This window comes from Pholcus phalangioides, unplaced genomic scaffold (assembly GCF_987345545.1).
Source record: "Pholcus phalangioides strain wild (caught in Gottingen) unplaced genomic scaffold, Ppha-v1.0 ptg000015l_1, whole genome shotgun sequence".
In the NCBI taxonomy this organism is placed as follows: domain Eukaryota; kingdom Metazoa; phylum Arthropoda; class Arachnida; order Araneae; family Pholcidae; genus Pholcus; species Pholcus phalangioides.
In genome coordinates, this window is record NW_028301608.1 from 1,166,798 (window position 1) to 1,183,109 (window position 16,312).

The following is a 16,312-nucleotide window of genomic DNA, read 5'->3' on the forward strand; positions in this document are numbered from 1 at the left end:
AAAGTTTGCAAAATCATGCTACATTTTCATAAAAAAATATTGCTTGAATGGTTAGCGTTAGAGACGTCATTCGTGGTGCCAGAAAACTTTTTCTCGAAAGTTTTTGAGATATGTACATGAAATTTTACATGGTCAACAAGGATGATAGAAACCATAAACAAAAAGTAATAATAGAATTTGGGATGATGGATTTCATTTCAGTATCTAGTTGAATGATTTGAAATAGGAGTGACCCAATCTTCCTTCGATGAATTTTGTGTTGTGAGCCAGAATAAATATATTTAAGCAAAAAAACCATTATTTTTTTCCCCAGCCTTTTATTTCATATATTTAAGAGGAATTAAAAATAAAAGTTGTCTTGGTAATTGCTGCGCCTCTGGTCTAAAAATACACAAGACAAATTTTATTTTTTCTCACAAAAAAATCCACAAAATCTAAGCTTACATAATTTTTTTACACATAAATTTCAAATGTAAGTATGAATTATTTTTATTCATTCCATATGTTTATGTGAACACTTTAGTGAAAATTACACTTGAATATAGTAAAAATTGAAAAAGGTACAATTTATTTTCTCAAACAATTTTACTTTTTTAAAAATCGAGCCTCGGAAAAGTCGTCTGCATCATTTTTTGATAAATTAATTTTTTTTTTCTTAAAAAGTTTTAGCGATATGAAATAATATTTTACATGGTTAGTAAGGATGGTGAAAGCAACAAATAATAAAAAAAAAATCATTGAAATCTGATACCTTAGGTTTCATTTTGGTATTTTGATGGGTGATTTGCAATGGAATGACCCTTGTTGATAAAAAAAAAAAGTATAAAACAGATATTCACCAGGAGAGCTTTTCCCCTATTTATGAGAACATTGTGAGATGGCAAAATAAAATAAAAGCATGTGCCATGACGCCCGGAGGCTTTGCCAATGTGTTAGATGTCACGGTGAGCTATTCATATTGATGTGTACCTATTCCAATGCCACAAAGTGTTTTTTTTTCAACTATTCCCAGGAGCTGCAGATGAACAATGAATAACGCAAGGGAGCCGCAAGTGGTAAAAGACAACCACGGGAGAAATTCTATATCCACCCTTTCATGACTAAAAAAAAAAGTTCTCGATATTGAAATAGACACAAATTTAATGTATCAAGAACGATTTTAGTACCCATAGTGAACTAAGGAAAGACCAAATCTAACTTGATAACAAACCAAGGTAGAGAATAGATTTCAATTACCAAGTTGCACAGCATTGTCGAATAGCTAGAAGCCACTACTAGGAGGAGCAAAGGCAGCATCACCAGTCATTAACAAGTACTATACCCTCCTAACTTTGTTTCTGGAAAGAAATTCTAAAGAGAACTGTTTTTTTTCAGAAATGTCCAACTGTCATTTTGTCTCAACCACTTCAGAGTGGTGGTTTTTCCTAACTCTATAAAAAAGCCTTGGAAGAATTTATGGGCGCAGAGGCTTACGCAGGGCCGAAGCAGAACATACCATAAAATATAACATACAATTGCAGAACGATCTCAAAGTGATTTTAAAAGAATAAGGAAAAAGAAATAGAAAACTTTAGATAATAGAAATTTTAAAAACTTAGATAAATAGAAATTTTTACCTCAGAACATTTTCAGTCATCTAAAGACCTGTTGAATAATGCAAGACATTCTACTCTGCCCCCCCCCCAAGATCAAAAATTAAAATATTAATAGAGAAAATGCCTTTATATACTATCTTGACAAATTTCTTCTATTAATCTAAAATGTTTTTTGAAAGTAACTCAAAAATTTTGGAAGAAATTCCTTGTAGCCCCCCACAAAGGCCAATCCTGTATACACACTTGTCTGGGCATACGGCATACTATTGAAGGAGTTACTAGAATCAGTTTTAAAATAAATTGTTTCGATTAAATGAAGACATTGCTATTTCCCAATATTAGCCTAATGTGAAAAATATTTAATTCGTTTTACACAAGCTCACCCAGGACTTAACAAATGGAAAAATAATTTAGTTGTCAGTAAAATTTTTTAAGACAGCCTAGATCATAGTTTCCCAACCTTTTTTTTGTCCCATCGCCCCCTTCTTCAGAAATATTTTTCTCCCATCGCCCCCCCCCAACGCAATATAACCCATAGGATCCTATGTTATAGCCGTAGCTTCTATCGCCCCCAGGGGGAGTTAACGCCCACTTTGGGAATCACTGGCCTAGATCTTATCTTTTCAGGAAAATGGTCAAATATGTTTTTTACAACTTTTCTGGGAAAAAGTGACCCTTTCCAGTCATTTTTATATGTTCCCCTTCAAGGGTAACATTATACATAGGTGTGATTGTAACCTATTCACAAAATCACTCATTTTATAAAACGTACCCTGAAATTCTTTATGAAATCTTCATCAAGTGGTACAGTGTGGGATTTGACAGGAACATAACAGTTAAGCTGGCTCAATGACTCAATGCTGGCTTCTGCTCTGTTTTGGCCAATGTCACTCTCCTTCAAGTAGTACTATAAAAACACATAAAAATACACAATTAAATTAAAATTTTTCATAGATGATTTACAAAACCACAATTTTGTCATTTTGCATGTGTCGTATTTAAAATTTCTACCCTCATTAAATTTGTGCATCAAATACACAAAGTGATCTCTTACCTGCGAAGATAAATCTTTAATTTCACATACACCAGTGTCGTGAAGAGTGACACTTTTCACACCCCCAAGTATCACGTTTTTGGCTATTTCCAATCCCAGCCCCCGCATGCCTGATATCAGGATTTCAGCTGTGGCCATACGTCGCATTGCCTCATGACCCAATACATACCTTTAAAGAAAAATAAAATTCATCAGTTTTTCCTGTTTTTTATTTTTTAATCCAGCACAATCTCAAAACAGGATTTAACAGTTTTCACGTCAATATTTGCTTCAAATTCAGATTGATCAACAAAAAATTTCTAACAATCATTTCTGGTGCTGGCCTCTTAAAATATTTTTTTTTGATGCAGTGAAAAATAAATTAATTTTTTGGGTTTTTTTTTTGTTTTAAAGAAATATCCAATGAAGATTTATAATACGATCCAGTTTATAAAAAGAAAAAAAAATTCATAATTTTCAACTAGCACATTCATTCATAATGTGTGTGAGAGAGGGTGATCTATTTTAGAGGGTATAGAATCCATTCTCATAGAAGTTTTCTTAAGGCAGAAATATTTGACTGTGTCCTTATCTTATAATTTTATAAATTCAATTACTTTTTAAGAACTTTCCTCTAGCTCACAATCGATTTAGCAATAAGTTAGTCCGCTTAATATCTTTCTTTGAGCCAGAAATACAAAAAAAAATGGCAGCAATTAATTTCAGTGTTTCAATGTTCATAAACTTGTTCATGTTAACCAATTTGTTACTTTTTTTTAAATCAGCCTATAGAGTTAGTTTTACAGATTTCTAGCATTCCAGATGCATTTTAATCATATATAAAAGGCATTCATTCAATAAAACTGAGTATCTAATCTGGCCAAGTGCAAGGCTAAAATTTAGACTAATAAATTTACTCCTGGTATCTATTTGACAGATTCAGAAAACTTCAACTACATGCTGATAGAATAAAATAATAATGGAATTCCTATTTTTTTGCAAATAACAATTGAAAGTAAAAAGATTTACCAGTTCTTTTAGAATATAAATAAGAAAGATTAAATCTGCATATAAATTCAATAGCCTACAATTTTGGATAGTTAAATTAAGAAATGAGATTTTTAATATTCTAAATTGACACTTACAGTTGTCTGGAATATAAACCTTCATCAATATTTCCTTCTGGAATCGTGGCTGCATTATTGGAGCCATTCTGGGCCATGTCACCACCCTGTAATAAATCAGTGTAATGATTGAGAACATTTCAATAACAGATTTAACCATTAAAAAAATCAATTGCCTAGTTTTTTTTATATAGTTATGACATATGGGGGGGAAAATAACACTTGAAATTTTCAAAGAATTATGTTATCATTCTGAACACATTTTCAACAAATGATTAGAAGACGAACATAAATGTACTCAAACTGTGGGTCCATATTTCAGGTTTGGTGGGCTATGTTGTTGATCTTAAATTTATTCAATTTTATTTATCACCAGAGGTATATAATCTCTTACCTTTACATTTTCACCAAACATAGGAATCATTTCTTTTTATATGCACATAAACTGCATTTCACTCCCATATAAGGTCATCAACAGAATTTTATAAAATTTCAATTTTTCACCTGATCCAATAGTTAACCTAACCATTTTGCTAAAATTCCATTCATTCATTACTATCAATATACATATTTATGTAAATTGAATTAAAACACAAATATTTTCATTCAAAATCATATACATGGACTACCTGAATTTTTTACACCATGCACTATGCAAACAAAACCTCTCAACCCAGTCTCTCAAAAAGAACATCTAAATTACTTGCTTCTATAAATGATACAAATGTTGGAATATTGGAACAAAAATTACATTCTATCATACTAGGGAAAAGGATTTATCTTTCTTCTCTCATGAAAATGATCTTGTGTTTCGCCAAGATGTTAGAGGACTTCTAATAAAAATAGGTCTCGTAAAAAAAAACCACAAAAAAGGCAAATACCAAGAAATACTGAAAAATTACTTATGCATTTCGATACGCTTATGGGTGTCATCTTCAGAGGATAAGAATATCACGCTAAGTATCTCACTTGGATTGATTACCAAATCTTCAATCTCGGTTGCTCAGTGGAGCGAAAAAAACTATACATCTAAATCAAGCGTTGTGGCAAGAATGAAGTGAAGCACCTGCAGTTCTCTGTCATTTGTAAGGCATGCAATACAAAATATATGCAGTTTTGTGTTTAATATCACTTTCTTTGTTGCATATTGCTCCAATGAATGGCATTGTTACAATTTTTTTCCATGAATGATCGGTTATCCAAAAAATCAGTCATCAGAACACCCCCCTCCCCCCCGTCCACAATTGTTTTGGATAATCGATGCTCTATTGTATATATAGTCAGGGTATGAAAAAATCATGATTTCTAAAAATTAAAAAAAATCAGTTTTTGATTAAAATTAACTGACTGCTTATTTTCATATTACATAACTGCTTTTTTCTCCTAATCACACACTCAAATTTAATTAAGCATTAATGTATTATGCACTAATGCAAACTACAAACGAACTACAAGCAAAAAATACGAACATCAAAAATCTGAGTTTATGCAATATGAAAGGCCATTGAGTCCAAATCAACTTCATTGGATTAAAATTTTTTTAATAGACAAAAGTGTTTTTATTCATTAGTTTCCCCCCCCCCCCGCCATGAAAGTGAATGAGTGGTGGCAACTAAGTATCACATATGGTGCAGACATGTCAATTCACTCAATGCACAACCGAAGAGCCATTCAGCATCAAGTAAATAAAGCAAGATTGTTTCTTGCATAATTAATGGATGAGTTTCCAACTTGCATGATGTTGCTTATTAGTTTACACATTTTTATTCTTTCACAGATTTAATAAATGGGTTTTGGTAAAAAAAATGAACAAACTCAAAATTTTAATAAGTAAAATCGAAAGCCTAAAGATATTTATCTTGGTACAATATCTATTATTTTGAACCAGCAATCAGGCCATGGAGAATTCAAGGCTTTATAAAAAAAATTATTCCTCTGTTTTTTTTTAATCAGGGGTGCCCTAGTGTCACATTGTAATGCATTGAAAATACTTGGTGCAGTTTAGCTAAGTTCAACTTATTTTTCTGTAATTTTTTCCATGCGCAAAATCTAGAAATAGAGCAGTTTTTTCTGCACTGAATCTAGGGATTAAGTTCAAGTCTATATTTACCCCCCCCTCCCCCCCCAAAAAAAGGATCTATACTTCTTTTAATCACAAACTTTATCACATATCAGTAACATGCATGCCATACCATCTTACTTTTAGTAAAGGAAAAAAAATGTTTTTAATTTAAATCAATGATTTTAACCGTGATTTGAATCAAGCTGATTTTAATCAGTATACCCTATATATAGCGTTGGAAGTTGAATTTTTAATGCACTCAGCATCCAAGTTTAGATGAAGAAACATCTGTTTTGTACAAAATTTATTAAAATCAGTTTTTCCCCAATTTATTAAAATCAGTTTTTCCCCATTTCATTAGATGACTCATTGTATTCACATAAAAATCAAAACAGGTTTTGTAACACCATCAAAAGAAAATTGAGAACTAAAACTAAGGCAAGGACAAAAAATTTTAACCAAAGTGAAAATTAAATTTCAAACAAAGTGTAAACCATCATAAAAGCATTAAAAAATAATAAAATTGTTCTCATGCCATTTTATTAACTTCAGACTAAAAAAAACCTATTAAATTATGAGTACATGCACGAGAAAAAAATCCGGAGACATACGCAAGACCTACCTGGGGAGGGGGTCACTGGTAGATTGGAGAGAGGAGGGGCGATATTTTAAAAAATTTTGAGTTGATGCAGTATTTTAAATTGAAACATTAAAATATTTCGCAATTTTAATTTCACTTCGAAATCCTAAAATTTTTCAATTTCCTATTGATTTGGGGGGGGGGGGCACCCCGACGTCTCTGCGTACGCCTCTGGGACGTGTTCATATGAGTGCATTGAAATAATCACAGAAAAAGGAATGGGTGAGAAAGGGAATAAAAGTACGCACGATAATCGTGTTGTCGATATCGGCGATCATCATCATGTCGTCCATCGTTTCTTTGCCGACGGCCTTGAGCGAGGGAGTGCTGCACAACGTTCCCATGGCAACGACGATGGCGCTCCGTTTTTTGAGAGGGAGGAATGGTCGATTTGTTATTACAACAGGCAGGTTCAAAAAAGTACCTCCGCCATAGTAACAGAATAAATTCGATTCCAACTCAAGTCGGAAAGATAAACAAAAAAAATGTGAGAAACAGGTTGAAATTTTCTATTTTCGCGGACACGTCCTAACTTCTCGTGAGATCAGTGGTATTAAACAAAACGACGACAAAGCGACCTTATAATTTCTCTTGACGTTTCAATACAGGTAGCACTGCCGGATCACTAGCAATTCGCTCAAAACTAACTGGAGACATTATCTAAAATTAAAAACCAATAGATCAATGAGCTAAGGAGATACATTCGCAATTTTAACAATATCCTATAAAGTTCGCCCGGACATCAATTGCCCGATGATACGCGCAGTATCTTAGTTCACCTTCACGTAAAATTTTATTAGTTTCTCAAAAATGTACATCAAACATTTTAATATGGAAGGCCAATGATTTGGAGAAAAAAAAACTCCGATAGTGAGAGACATGAACAAGAGGTTATCAATGTCGCGAAACGAATGCAAAAAAAAATTTAAAGGTAGAAGTAACAAGCAAGAAATTAATGAGAAGACTAACTTGAATAATGTAGTGAATGTTGAATAATAAATGAAGTGAATATGCAGTAAATGTTGACTTAATGGTCTGAAAAATTGCGATAATCAAAAACTGGTTCGCCGACAAAATGACAATGAATTTTTTGTCAATAAGAAAAAAAACATAGTATGCAAATCCGGGAAACAAATTAAACTTTAGAGAAATGCGTCAAGCAAATAACAGTGCTGCAAATATAAGAATTTCTTACTTTCCGTGTTAGACTTACAAGCGAAGAATCGAAATTCTCCTCAAACACTTGAACTAACCTGTAAAAACAAAATCGGTCAAGTTTCAGACGAAAGAAAGGCGATTGTAAAAGAACTCGCCACCATTTAAAAATTGTGGAAAGAAAAAGTAAAATGCCTAATAAACGAGAAATCCAAGACTGATCACCATGAGACCGCAAGTGACTATGAAATAGGCAGAAGCTATTGTCAAACCTTTTTCCCCTTGGGAAAAGTAAAAAACACAAAAAACGAACTAAGCCAGTCACGAAGATCAATCAATGTGTAGAATCCGAGCACTCGTCGCGGGTCGCAGTCCACGTCCTTTTCGGTGGTCGCTCTGGGCGACGGATTGTGTGTGCTTTTCTAGCAGAAAACAAAAAATATATCATCGTGAAAGCGAAATACCAATATCCAAAGCATAAATACAAGAATGAGAAAGGATCGAATATCCATTTTCTAAAACTTGATTCTAACTTTCAAAAAAAACACACACACCCAGACTTCAATGAAGAAAAAGTTTATTGGGATAATCTGATGAATTCAAATATGTCACTACTATTACTACGAAAGTTTCGACAGTTGGTTGATGTGAATTAACCCAGGAAATAAAATTCAACTGGCATTGCGGGGAATCGAACCCACGTCCTCTCACTTGCCGGGTGAACGCACCACACTACAAAGCCAACGAATCCTTTTTCCTTAAAGCTCGTGTGCGCTGACGGACACTGTCGAAACATACAAGTGTCTAGTTCCACAGACGGCTACTTGTGTCTTTTTTAGGAGCGTATCATAAGGATTGTGTCCAGCTTTAGTTAGCTTCTTTATACACGGATGTTCGGTTGCGCATATACGTAATAACAGCGACTGAGCCCTTGTTTAAAACGTATTTCTCAATCTTTCACACGAGAAATCTTAAAAAGTATATTTTATCATAACTTCATTTTTTTTGTTTCTCAATATTAATTTTAGATACTTTTATAAATAATTTATCAAAGTAACATTCTAAATTTAAACTTCCCAGGGGAATTTAAATTAAAGAAATAAATTATAACATTAAATGGGGGTGCCCTTAAAAAATACGTTTTCTTCTATAAACTATTTTAGTTTTTCCTTAATGCTGTTGTTGGCTATGGTTGATATTAAATTTCGGCTCCTGGGGAAAAAACTAATTCATAAACTAAACCAAGAGAAAAAAAAACACATTTTTTTGAAATTTGGAAAACAGAAAGATTGTTTTATATATATATATATATATATATATATATATATATATATATATATATATATATATATATATATATATAAATTGTTTCGCCAATATTAAACTTTTTGACGTTTTTCTCGAATCGTGCTAACGATAGCATAACAATCTAAGCGCACAAGGTAATAAGATGCTTTATTCGGTTATGTTTATATAAATTATTCTTGCTAGAGTGAGAGGCGTCGACATGAAAAAAAATATTTGAGAGGAGGGCTGAAAGTTGCCAGTCATCTCTTATATATGAGACTCGGGGGCCCGTTCACAGGAGGAAGAGTGGTTCGTTATTGTTTTTTTTCATTAATTATAGGAGGGAGCTCGCAGCCCTCACGCAAAATTTATTCTAGGCTCAAGTACATTTAGACCCACCCAGGTTCTGGTGCCCATGGCTAGAGTATAATTTCTTCCCCACATGGAAAATTATGAGGCAGGCTCCTTGTGCCATGATGAATATATATCACACAAGGAATTATATTTTCAATATAATATACTTTTTTAAAATTTATTAAAATATACAAAAAAATTAAAATGTTTTTCACTTTGATAAATTATTCATAAAAATATCGGAAATATTGAGAAATAAAAAATTAAAAGTTTATAAAGAAATGAAATGCATCTCAAGATCGTTAGAAGGTTTGAGAAATACGTTTTAAATAAGCGCTAAGCCGCTGTCATTACGCATATGCGCAACCGAACATATCTGAAGCTAATATAAAGAAGCTAACTAGAGCTCGAAACAATCCTTATGATGCGCTACAGAAAAAGACAAGTAGTCTTCTGTGGAACTAGACACTTGTAGGTTTCCCGGCAAATAAGAGGACGTGGGTTCGATTCCACGCAAAGCCAGTTAAATTTTTCTTTCCTGGATTTATCGTCTTCGCATTAGCCAGCTGTCGAAACTTTCGTAATCGGGTTTCGTAAATCATTTCCAATGATACAATTTTTTGCAAGTTGAATTCAATATATGTACGTAAAAATCATTCAGCGCAACAGAGCTGGACAGACTTCGACAGATAAATCAAAGTTTAATAAATATATATTTTCTAAAAACTATGTATAAATTTTTATCGGGATATATTTTTTTAACCACAAGCTCGACGCTGGCATATGAAATACTGATTACGGCATATGCATTTTTGCATATTTGTCCAGCCCTGCAGCGCAATAAATACCTTTGGTGAAATTGAATATCAATGATACTTTTTTATACAATCAACGTCACGCAACGTTGCGCTTTATCACTAATTACACAGCAGTACACCTCGACAGAAAAATTACCGAAAAAATATATTTGCTAAAAACGCTTCAGCTAGCAAGAAATATTCAACCAACACCATGAGTGGAGATACGGGGGGTCATATAGCCGACTGATATAATGTATTTGCGTATATATGAATTGCCATCAATCATGACCCCCAGACTTAAGTTTATGTCCGCCTATGGACAACACTTTAAAAAGGTACTAAAAGAGGCTTATTCGTTACAGAAACTTATGAGGGTCGGCCGCCTCAAACTTACTATACTTTCATTCTGCGTAGAAAACACTGTACTGTGTTATGCACCTCGATTCTTACGCGAATGTGAATAGAGGTGGCGAAATGAATTAACGGGATCTCATTAATTTATATGAAAGAAGTTAGATTCAGGATACTAATTTCTCATAATAGGAGTAACCTTCACATATAAGCGAATTAATCTCGTAAATCAAGGTACCGACGTACTGCTGTACATACTTTGGTATGCGGATTGTCTATTAGACAAAGAAATCCATTTCATGAACCCGCATTTAAAATGAAACAGCCTTGTAAACAGAATTTCCAAAGGTTTTTTTTTTCGTAATTTCCCACAATACTGATGTAATGTGTGAAGAAAAAATTCACGAAAGGAGCTACTTGTTATCTAAAAAACCGCGTCAAATGATATGAATCACATGAAATAAATGAATGATGGGAGAAAAAATAATAAAGTGCAAAAATAACGAAATGGTAAAGATAGAGTTGAACCCTTCAATCTGTGGAGCGCAACAGGTGTGAATGAACTTATCTGCGTACAATATGATGCAAGCAGTCGGGGAAAACAAAGTTCGTCGGCCGCAAACAATGCTGCTGGACAAACAAGTTGTTTCGTTGGACAAGATTCAAAGAAAGCGCTCCGCATACCTCACAGAACAAAACCACTGCTTATCCTGGGGAGGTATACGAGCCACCACTTTTGGAAAATACTGCTTTAAAATCGAACCTTGCAAACCAAGATTTAATTCAAACGGTACAACGGATAACTTATTTGCATCACAAGATTTGTTGTAAAAGTGAAAAAAAATGTGCATTAAATTCTGACATGGGACCACGAGAGTTGTGTGTAGTAACCTGAAGGATCATTCAAACGGTGGCACATGAAAGTGAGGCATTCGGTATAAATAACGGTATCTTGAACGTAACAGAAACGGTACGAGTAAACGTTAGTTCAAACGAAAATAAAAACATAATAGTACAATGTTGTGTTTATATTATCTTAGTCTCTGGAAAATACCGCACGAAGAGACCAGTGATTCCCATATGGCGAGCCGCAATATTTTGGTGCATTTTTCGAGTCTATGTAATTAACGAGAGGAATTGCCAGTAGTTATTTAAGTACAGTGATATTTCAGTAAACAGGGTTTTGGTCAATTTGTCTTTACTTTTCAGGTATTAAATCAATTTTTTTTTAATGTAGCCAGTGCTGTCGTGGTGGGTTGGTAGGATACGGAGTTACAGATGGGAAGAGTTCAGGGTACATGGGTTCAAACACACCCACCTACAGAAAAATTTCATCAGCCACCTCGTTGGTCATTTTGCCTGTTGTGGCGTTGTATTTATAGATATCTAAAATTTCGGAATTCCTCAAGGTTGCCACAAAAATACTAAGTTTGGTACAGACCACTGGTATTATTTACTACCTTTTTTGGATGTGCATAAGCAAGATTTTTTTATAAGATTCCACGCGAAATAAATCATAATAAAGCCCATTACGCCACGACCAAAAACACGGACCTTTAATAACCTGTCTGTCAAATACCAGAGAGATAAGTTTTCCAACCTCGGGGAAAACAATTGCTAAAATTATATCAGCGAAAAAATTACGCTGTGCAAAGGAATGAAAATACAAGTACAGTCGTCCCTTCATATTAGCGGGGGTTACGTCCCAGGAGTGAAGCGAATACGGGAAAAAGCGAGAAATCCGCGAATAACCCAAACCCTACAATTTTGTTCTATACACACGTCATTTTTACAATATCTGCTTTGTGTGGAAGTAGAAGCAGGGGAGGGGACAGTGATTCAAGGCGATACTTTGTGGAAAGAAGTGTTAGTAGTTTTTTTTTTTTTCTAAATTCCAGTTAATTTGTTAGAGTATATATAGTAACAAGGCTTCCTTCACCAATTTTTCTACATGTGAAAAACGCCACAGATGGATCTTTTTCATGGAAACATTACATTGTCGATTTAAAGTTGCGAAGCCTTTGTATGTTGCACATAATGAACCTGTCATCTAATCCTCAGGATTTGCAGATTAAATAATGAAAGCTATAATGTGAAAGTTATGCAATACACAGGGCCATAACTAGGATTTTTACTACCCGGGCAAACATTATTTTGTCGCCCATACAACGATTCATAATTTTATGGCGGTGTTCTTTGTTCCCACCTCAAATTGCCCCCCTAAATTTTGCCACCCGGGGCAGTTGCCTCCCCCCCCCCTTTTTTTTTTCAGAGCACTATTTCATTATCCTATAAGATTGACTCAAGTCAAAGCAAAATGACAAACGATTTGGTAACAAAAACAATTTTTGGCCAAAACAGTGTACTAGCAACCACAGATCATTCTTTTTCTGTCTCTCCTCACACATTATATTAATTTTTTTTGGAGACTTCCAAAGTGCAGTCTGTCAACTCTGACAATGCACAGAAAATTATGAAGACATGTTTTTAAAAACGACGCTCTTTCAATGCAAAATTTGTAAATTACAAGATCTGGTAAGTCTTGATCCATTTGATCCGGATGGTTTCACTGCTCTGTCCATCCTTTTTTCTAAAGAGATGTGTTCACATTTTACTGTTCAATGACAGTGTAATCGTTTTTGACAAATGGAGCACTTTCATTTTTAGTGTCTCCAGTGGTGTAGATGGTAGCATGCTAGCCCGGTATGCAAGAAGGCCTGGGTTCGAGAGTCCCGGCGGAGACAAGATTCCGCGTTCACCTTAGCATAATATCCAGAAAATAAAATGTTTCCTTGATATCATGGGCTGAGAAAAAGCCATCTATCTCACTGCACTGCAAATATTGTTTATGCGTCTGCATGCCCTACACAAGACAATTGAATGCTACAAACCTAGAATAGGCGTATGTGTACAACTGCTTTTTTACGCAAACTGTTTCCCCTTATACACAAAATGTGAACCATAATTTTGAATAAGGGGCCATTCAAGTATTACTTAAGCAGATATTCAGCCATTTTTGACCCCCCCCCCCCAATCAGCAACCTTCAAACGCCCCCTTGTCATCAAAAGTCAGCAAATCCGAAACCCCCTTTCCCCCCGATGCTGACGTAATACTTGAATGACCCCTAATGAATGTTACTGTCCAAGACCATGAAGTAGTAAATACAAAATTATTTTTTCCATCAGGCAGTTTTTAATGACTGCTGCTCTACTTGTTGAACCCTCAAACCAAGCAAATGAAAAATTAATAAACCAAAAACGGCCACATACGCCCCCCCCCCCTCTCAAATAACCTCGAAAACTATACAATTTCTGCCTCGGCAGAATCATTAATCATCTACACCATTTGTAATATTTGTCAATATATCCATGATTCCTTGCTCAATTATTGAAAGGTAATTCGAAATTTCTCAGTACTAAAATTTTCGAGCCCGCCCCACCAAGATTTAGAGACAGAATATGAGAAATGGCCAAACACAGAGACTACTGCGAACGATACAGCGGGAGGGGGGGGGGGGGGAAAGAGAGAGAGGAAATTGTAAAGACAATGATTCAAAATATAAATTGATAGGGAAGACGAAAAATCACGTGTGCGGTTGCAAACCCGAAGTAAACAAAAATTTGTTCGGGAGCGGGGAAGAAAAAAAGTGAGTCATCAGCTGGACAGACAGGTTTTGTGACGCACGGAGCACCACTTCTTTCTTTACCGAGCACCAACTCATAACACGAAAAAAACAAAAATCCCTCTCGACGGCCTCATGACAACACGTCACACTGTCAAATACACCAAACGCACGCAAACAATGCGACACAGCAGTCCGTGGCATTAATTCGGTCAACAATTTGATTTAACAATTCGATCGTTTTATTCTAAACATTAATTCGCTATTTTTTAAGATATCCAACTTCACGAAAAAAAAAAATTGCTAAATCAAAACTACCCGGAAGACACGTCCGAACGCGCTCATGTGACACGACATATAAACAACGCGAATAAATTGTTTATTCGAGAATGAATGAAGAAAAAGAATGAACAATCTTAAAAAAAAACAAGGACAAAAAGCGGATCCGCCAAATCCAAAAACGAGTGGATTTTTTCCTGCACAACAAGGAGACACCAATGCCTCTGCAGCACCCGAAAAAGGTTCGCCGAAAATTACTGCGGTGCTTTATGCAGCTTGGGAATTGTGATAGCCACAAAAATTATGGGGGGGGGGGGAAGAGAGAAAAGTAAACGTATCGCGATTAGTCATAGCTTTATGTGAAAATTAAAGGTACTGACCTCTCGAGTACCCGTACTGTATCTCATGGTCTCGGCTTTCTACTGGAAAAACGTACTCTTGTGAATTTTTTTTTTCTAGCGGGTAAACACCCTCATCGAAAATAAACACCTTTATCTTTGTCGACTTAGTATTTCCACACTCGGATCCATGCAGTTTTGTGACTGCCAACAAATGGCGCGCGCGCACAGACACGCACTGATCCAGACACACGGGCTCGCGCTCTCTTCACTCTGATAAAAGCGGGAATGTGACGTCACGGAATCAAACGCCCACCTGCGACAACGTGGCGCACGCGCAGAGCTCCAGCCAAAGCGATTGCCGAGTCATCGTCATCACCCCGCCACCTTCCTAGCGTTTGTGGCGCGGATGTCAACCACAGTCCTGTTTTTCCGCGAAACCATCAGTGATGAAGACTGTGTCCCGTATTTATTTATATTTTTTGAAGTCTTTCAAACGCAAGTAGGCCAAGAAATACAGCAGGGGTCTTCACCGCATGGCCCGCGGAGTTTTCTGTCGAGGCCCGCCGATCATAAAATGATTGAAAGGAAATGATTCTAGAATTAATAAAGGAAATAATTTTCAAAATTGATGAAAATTCTAGAACAAATGAAAGAAATTATACTAAAATAAATTAAACTATTCCGGAACAAATTGATGAAAACTACAGTTAATGGAAAAATACCTGATCCCACAGAATTGATGAAAATTCAAAATTACTGAAAGAAACAGTTTCTAAAACATTTTCAGAATTAGTAAAATATTAACTTTTCATTTAATGAAAGAAATTTCTATTTGAAATAAGGAAATTATTATTTCACAATAAATTAAAGAGTAACCGCATAATTATTGAAAGAAATTGTTTGAAAATTATCGAAATAATTAAAGAATTAATTTAACCAAAAACGTTCAGAATTAGTAAAAAAATTAAGAACTAATTCAAACCAATATTTAATAAAAGAAATAATTTCAGAATTAATGAATCTGTCAACAGATTTCGTGAATGTGTGGTCGAGAAAAATTAGACAAGAACCGGACGGGGACAGAAATACATTTGGGCAATATTTAGGGACTATTTATTTGGTTGACAGAATGCAAACCACGTAAGAAGCTAGAGAGAGTACTCAAAATTACTATTTTTTCTCTCTGGCCCATTTCCTTCACAAAATTTACTTGTGACTGGCGTATCAATGTTTAAAGTATTCCTTACTTTCTTCTACTACACATGCGACTCGTAAATGTTTCTCTGAGGAACTCTCCTAACAAACTGATGGAAATCTGAATGTGACGTGTATGTGGTGCTTTGTTCATTAACGTGAAGACGAAACAGATACGGATTCCCCAACACTGCATCTTTATAAGCCAATTTTCCCATAAAGCAGTGGTTCTCAAACTTTTGCCTCCAGCATTGTCATCGTTTATCCGATACTCTCCGAGAAATGTAGAAAAGAACCACTTCAAAGCATTGAACGCCCCCACATCATTGCACCATCACTTCACGATGGCCCTAAAAGTCACGACGTACACTTAGAGAACCTCGGCCATAATTTTTACGAAAGGAATAGAAAATAAAAGACTTCTTTCTTAACTCCCAACAGATCTTCCTTCCTCAAGAAAATAAATGAATGTAG

General features: G+C 35.0%; 1 protein-coding gene across 2 annotated transcripts in view; it reads right to left on the reverse strand.

Moving 5' to 3' along the window:
* Uba1 (ubiquitin-like activating enzyme 1) overlaps positions 1–16,312 on the reverse strand; it is a 122,051-nt gene that overhangs the window by 80,928 nt on the left and 24,811 nt on the right. Inside the window, exons 1-4 of one of the 2 annotated variants that reach the window (XM_089242486.1) lie at positions 14,684–14,891; positions 3,774–3,859; positions 2,650–2,818; positions 2,368–2,502 (exon numbers count right to left, since the gene is read on the reverse strand). In XM_089242486.1, the coding sequence (XP_089098612.1) occupies positions 2,368–2,502; positions 2,650–2,818; positions 3,774–3,859; positions 14,684–14,710 (417 nt within the window). In that variant the 5' untranslated portion in view covers positions 14,711–14,891. Of the gene's footprint in view, positions 1–2,367; positions 2,503–2,649; positions 2,819–3,773; positions 3,860–14,683; positions 14,892–16,312 lie in introns of those variants that run through there. The other variant, XM_089242485.1, reaches the window with a different exon arrangement.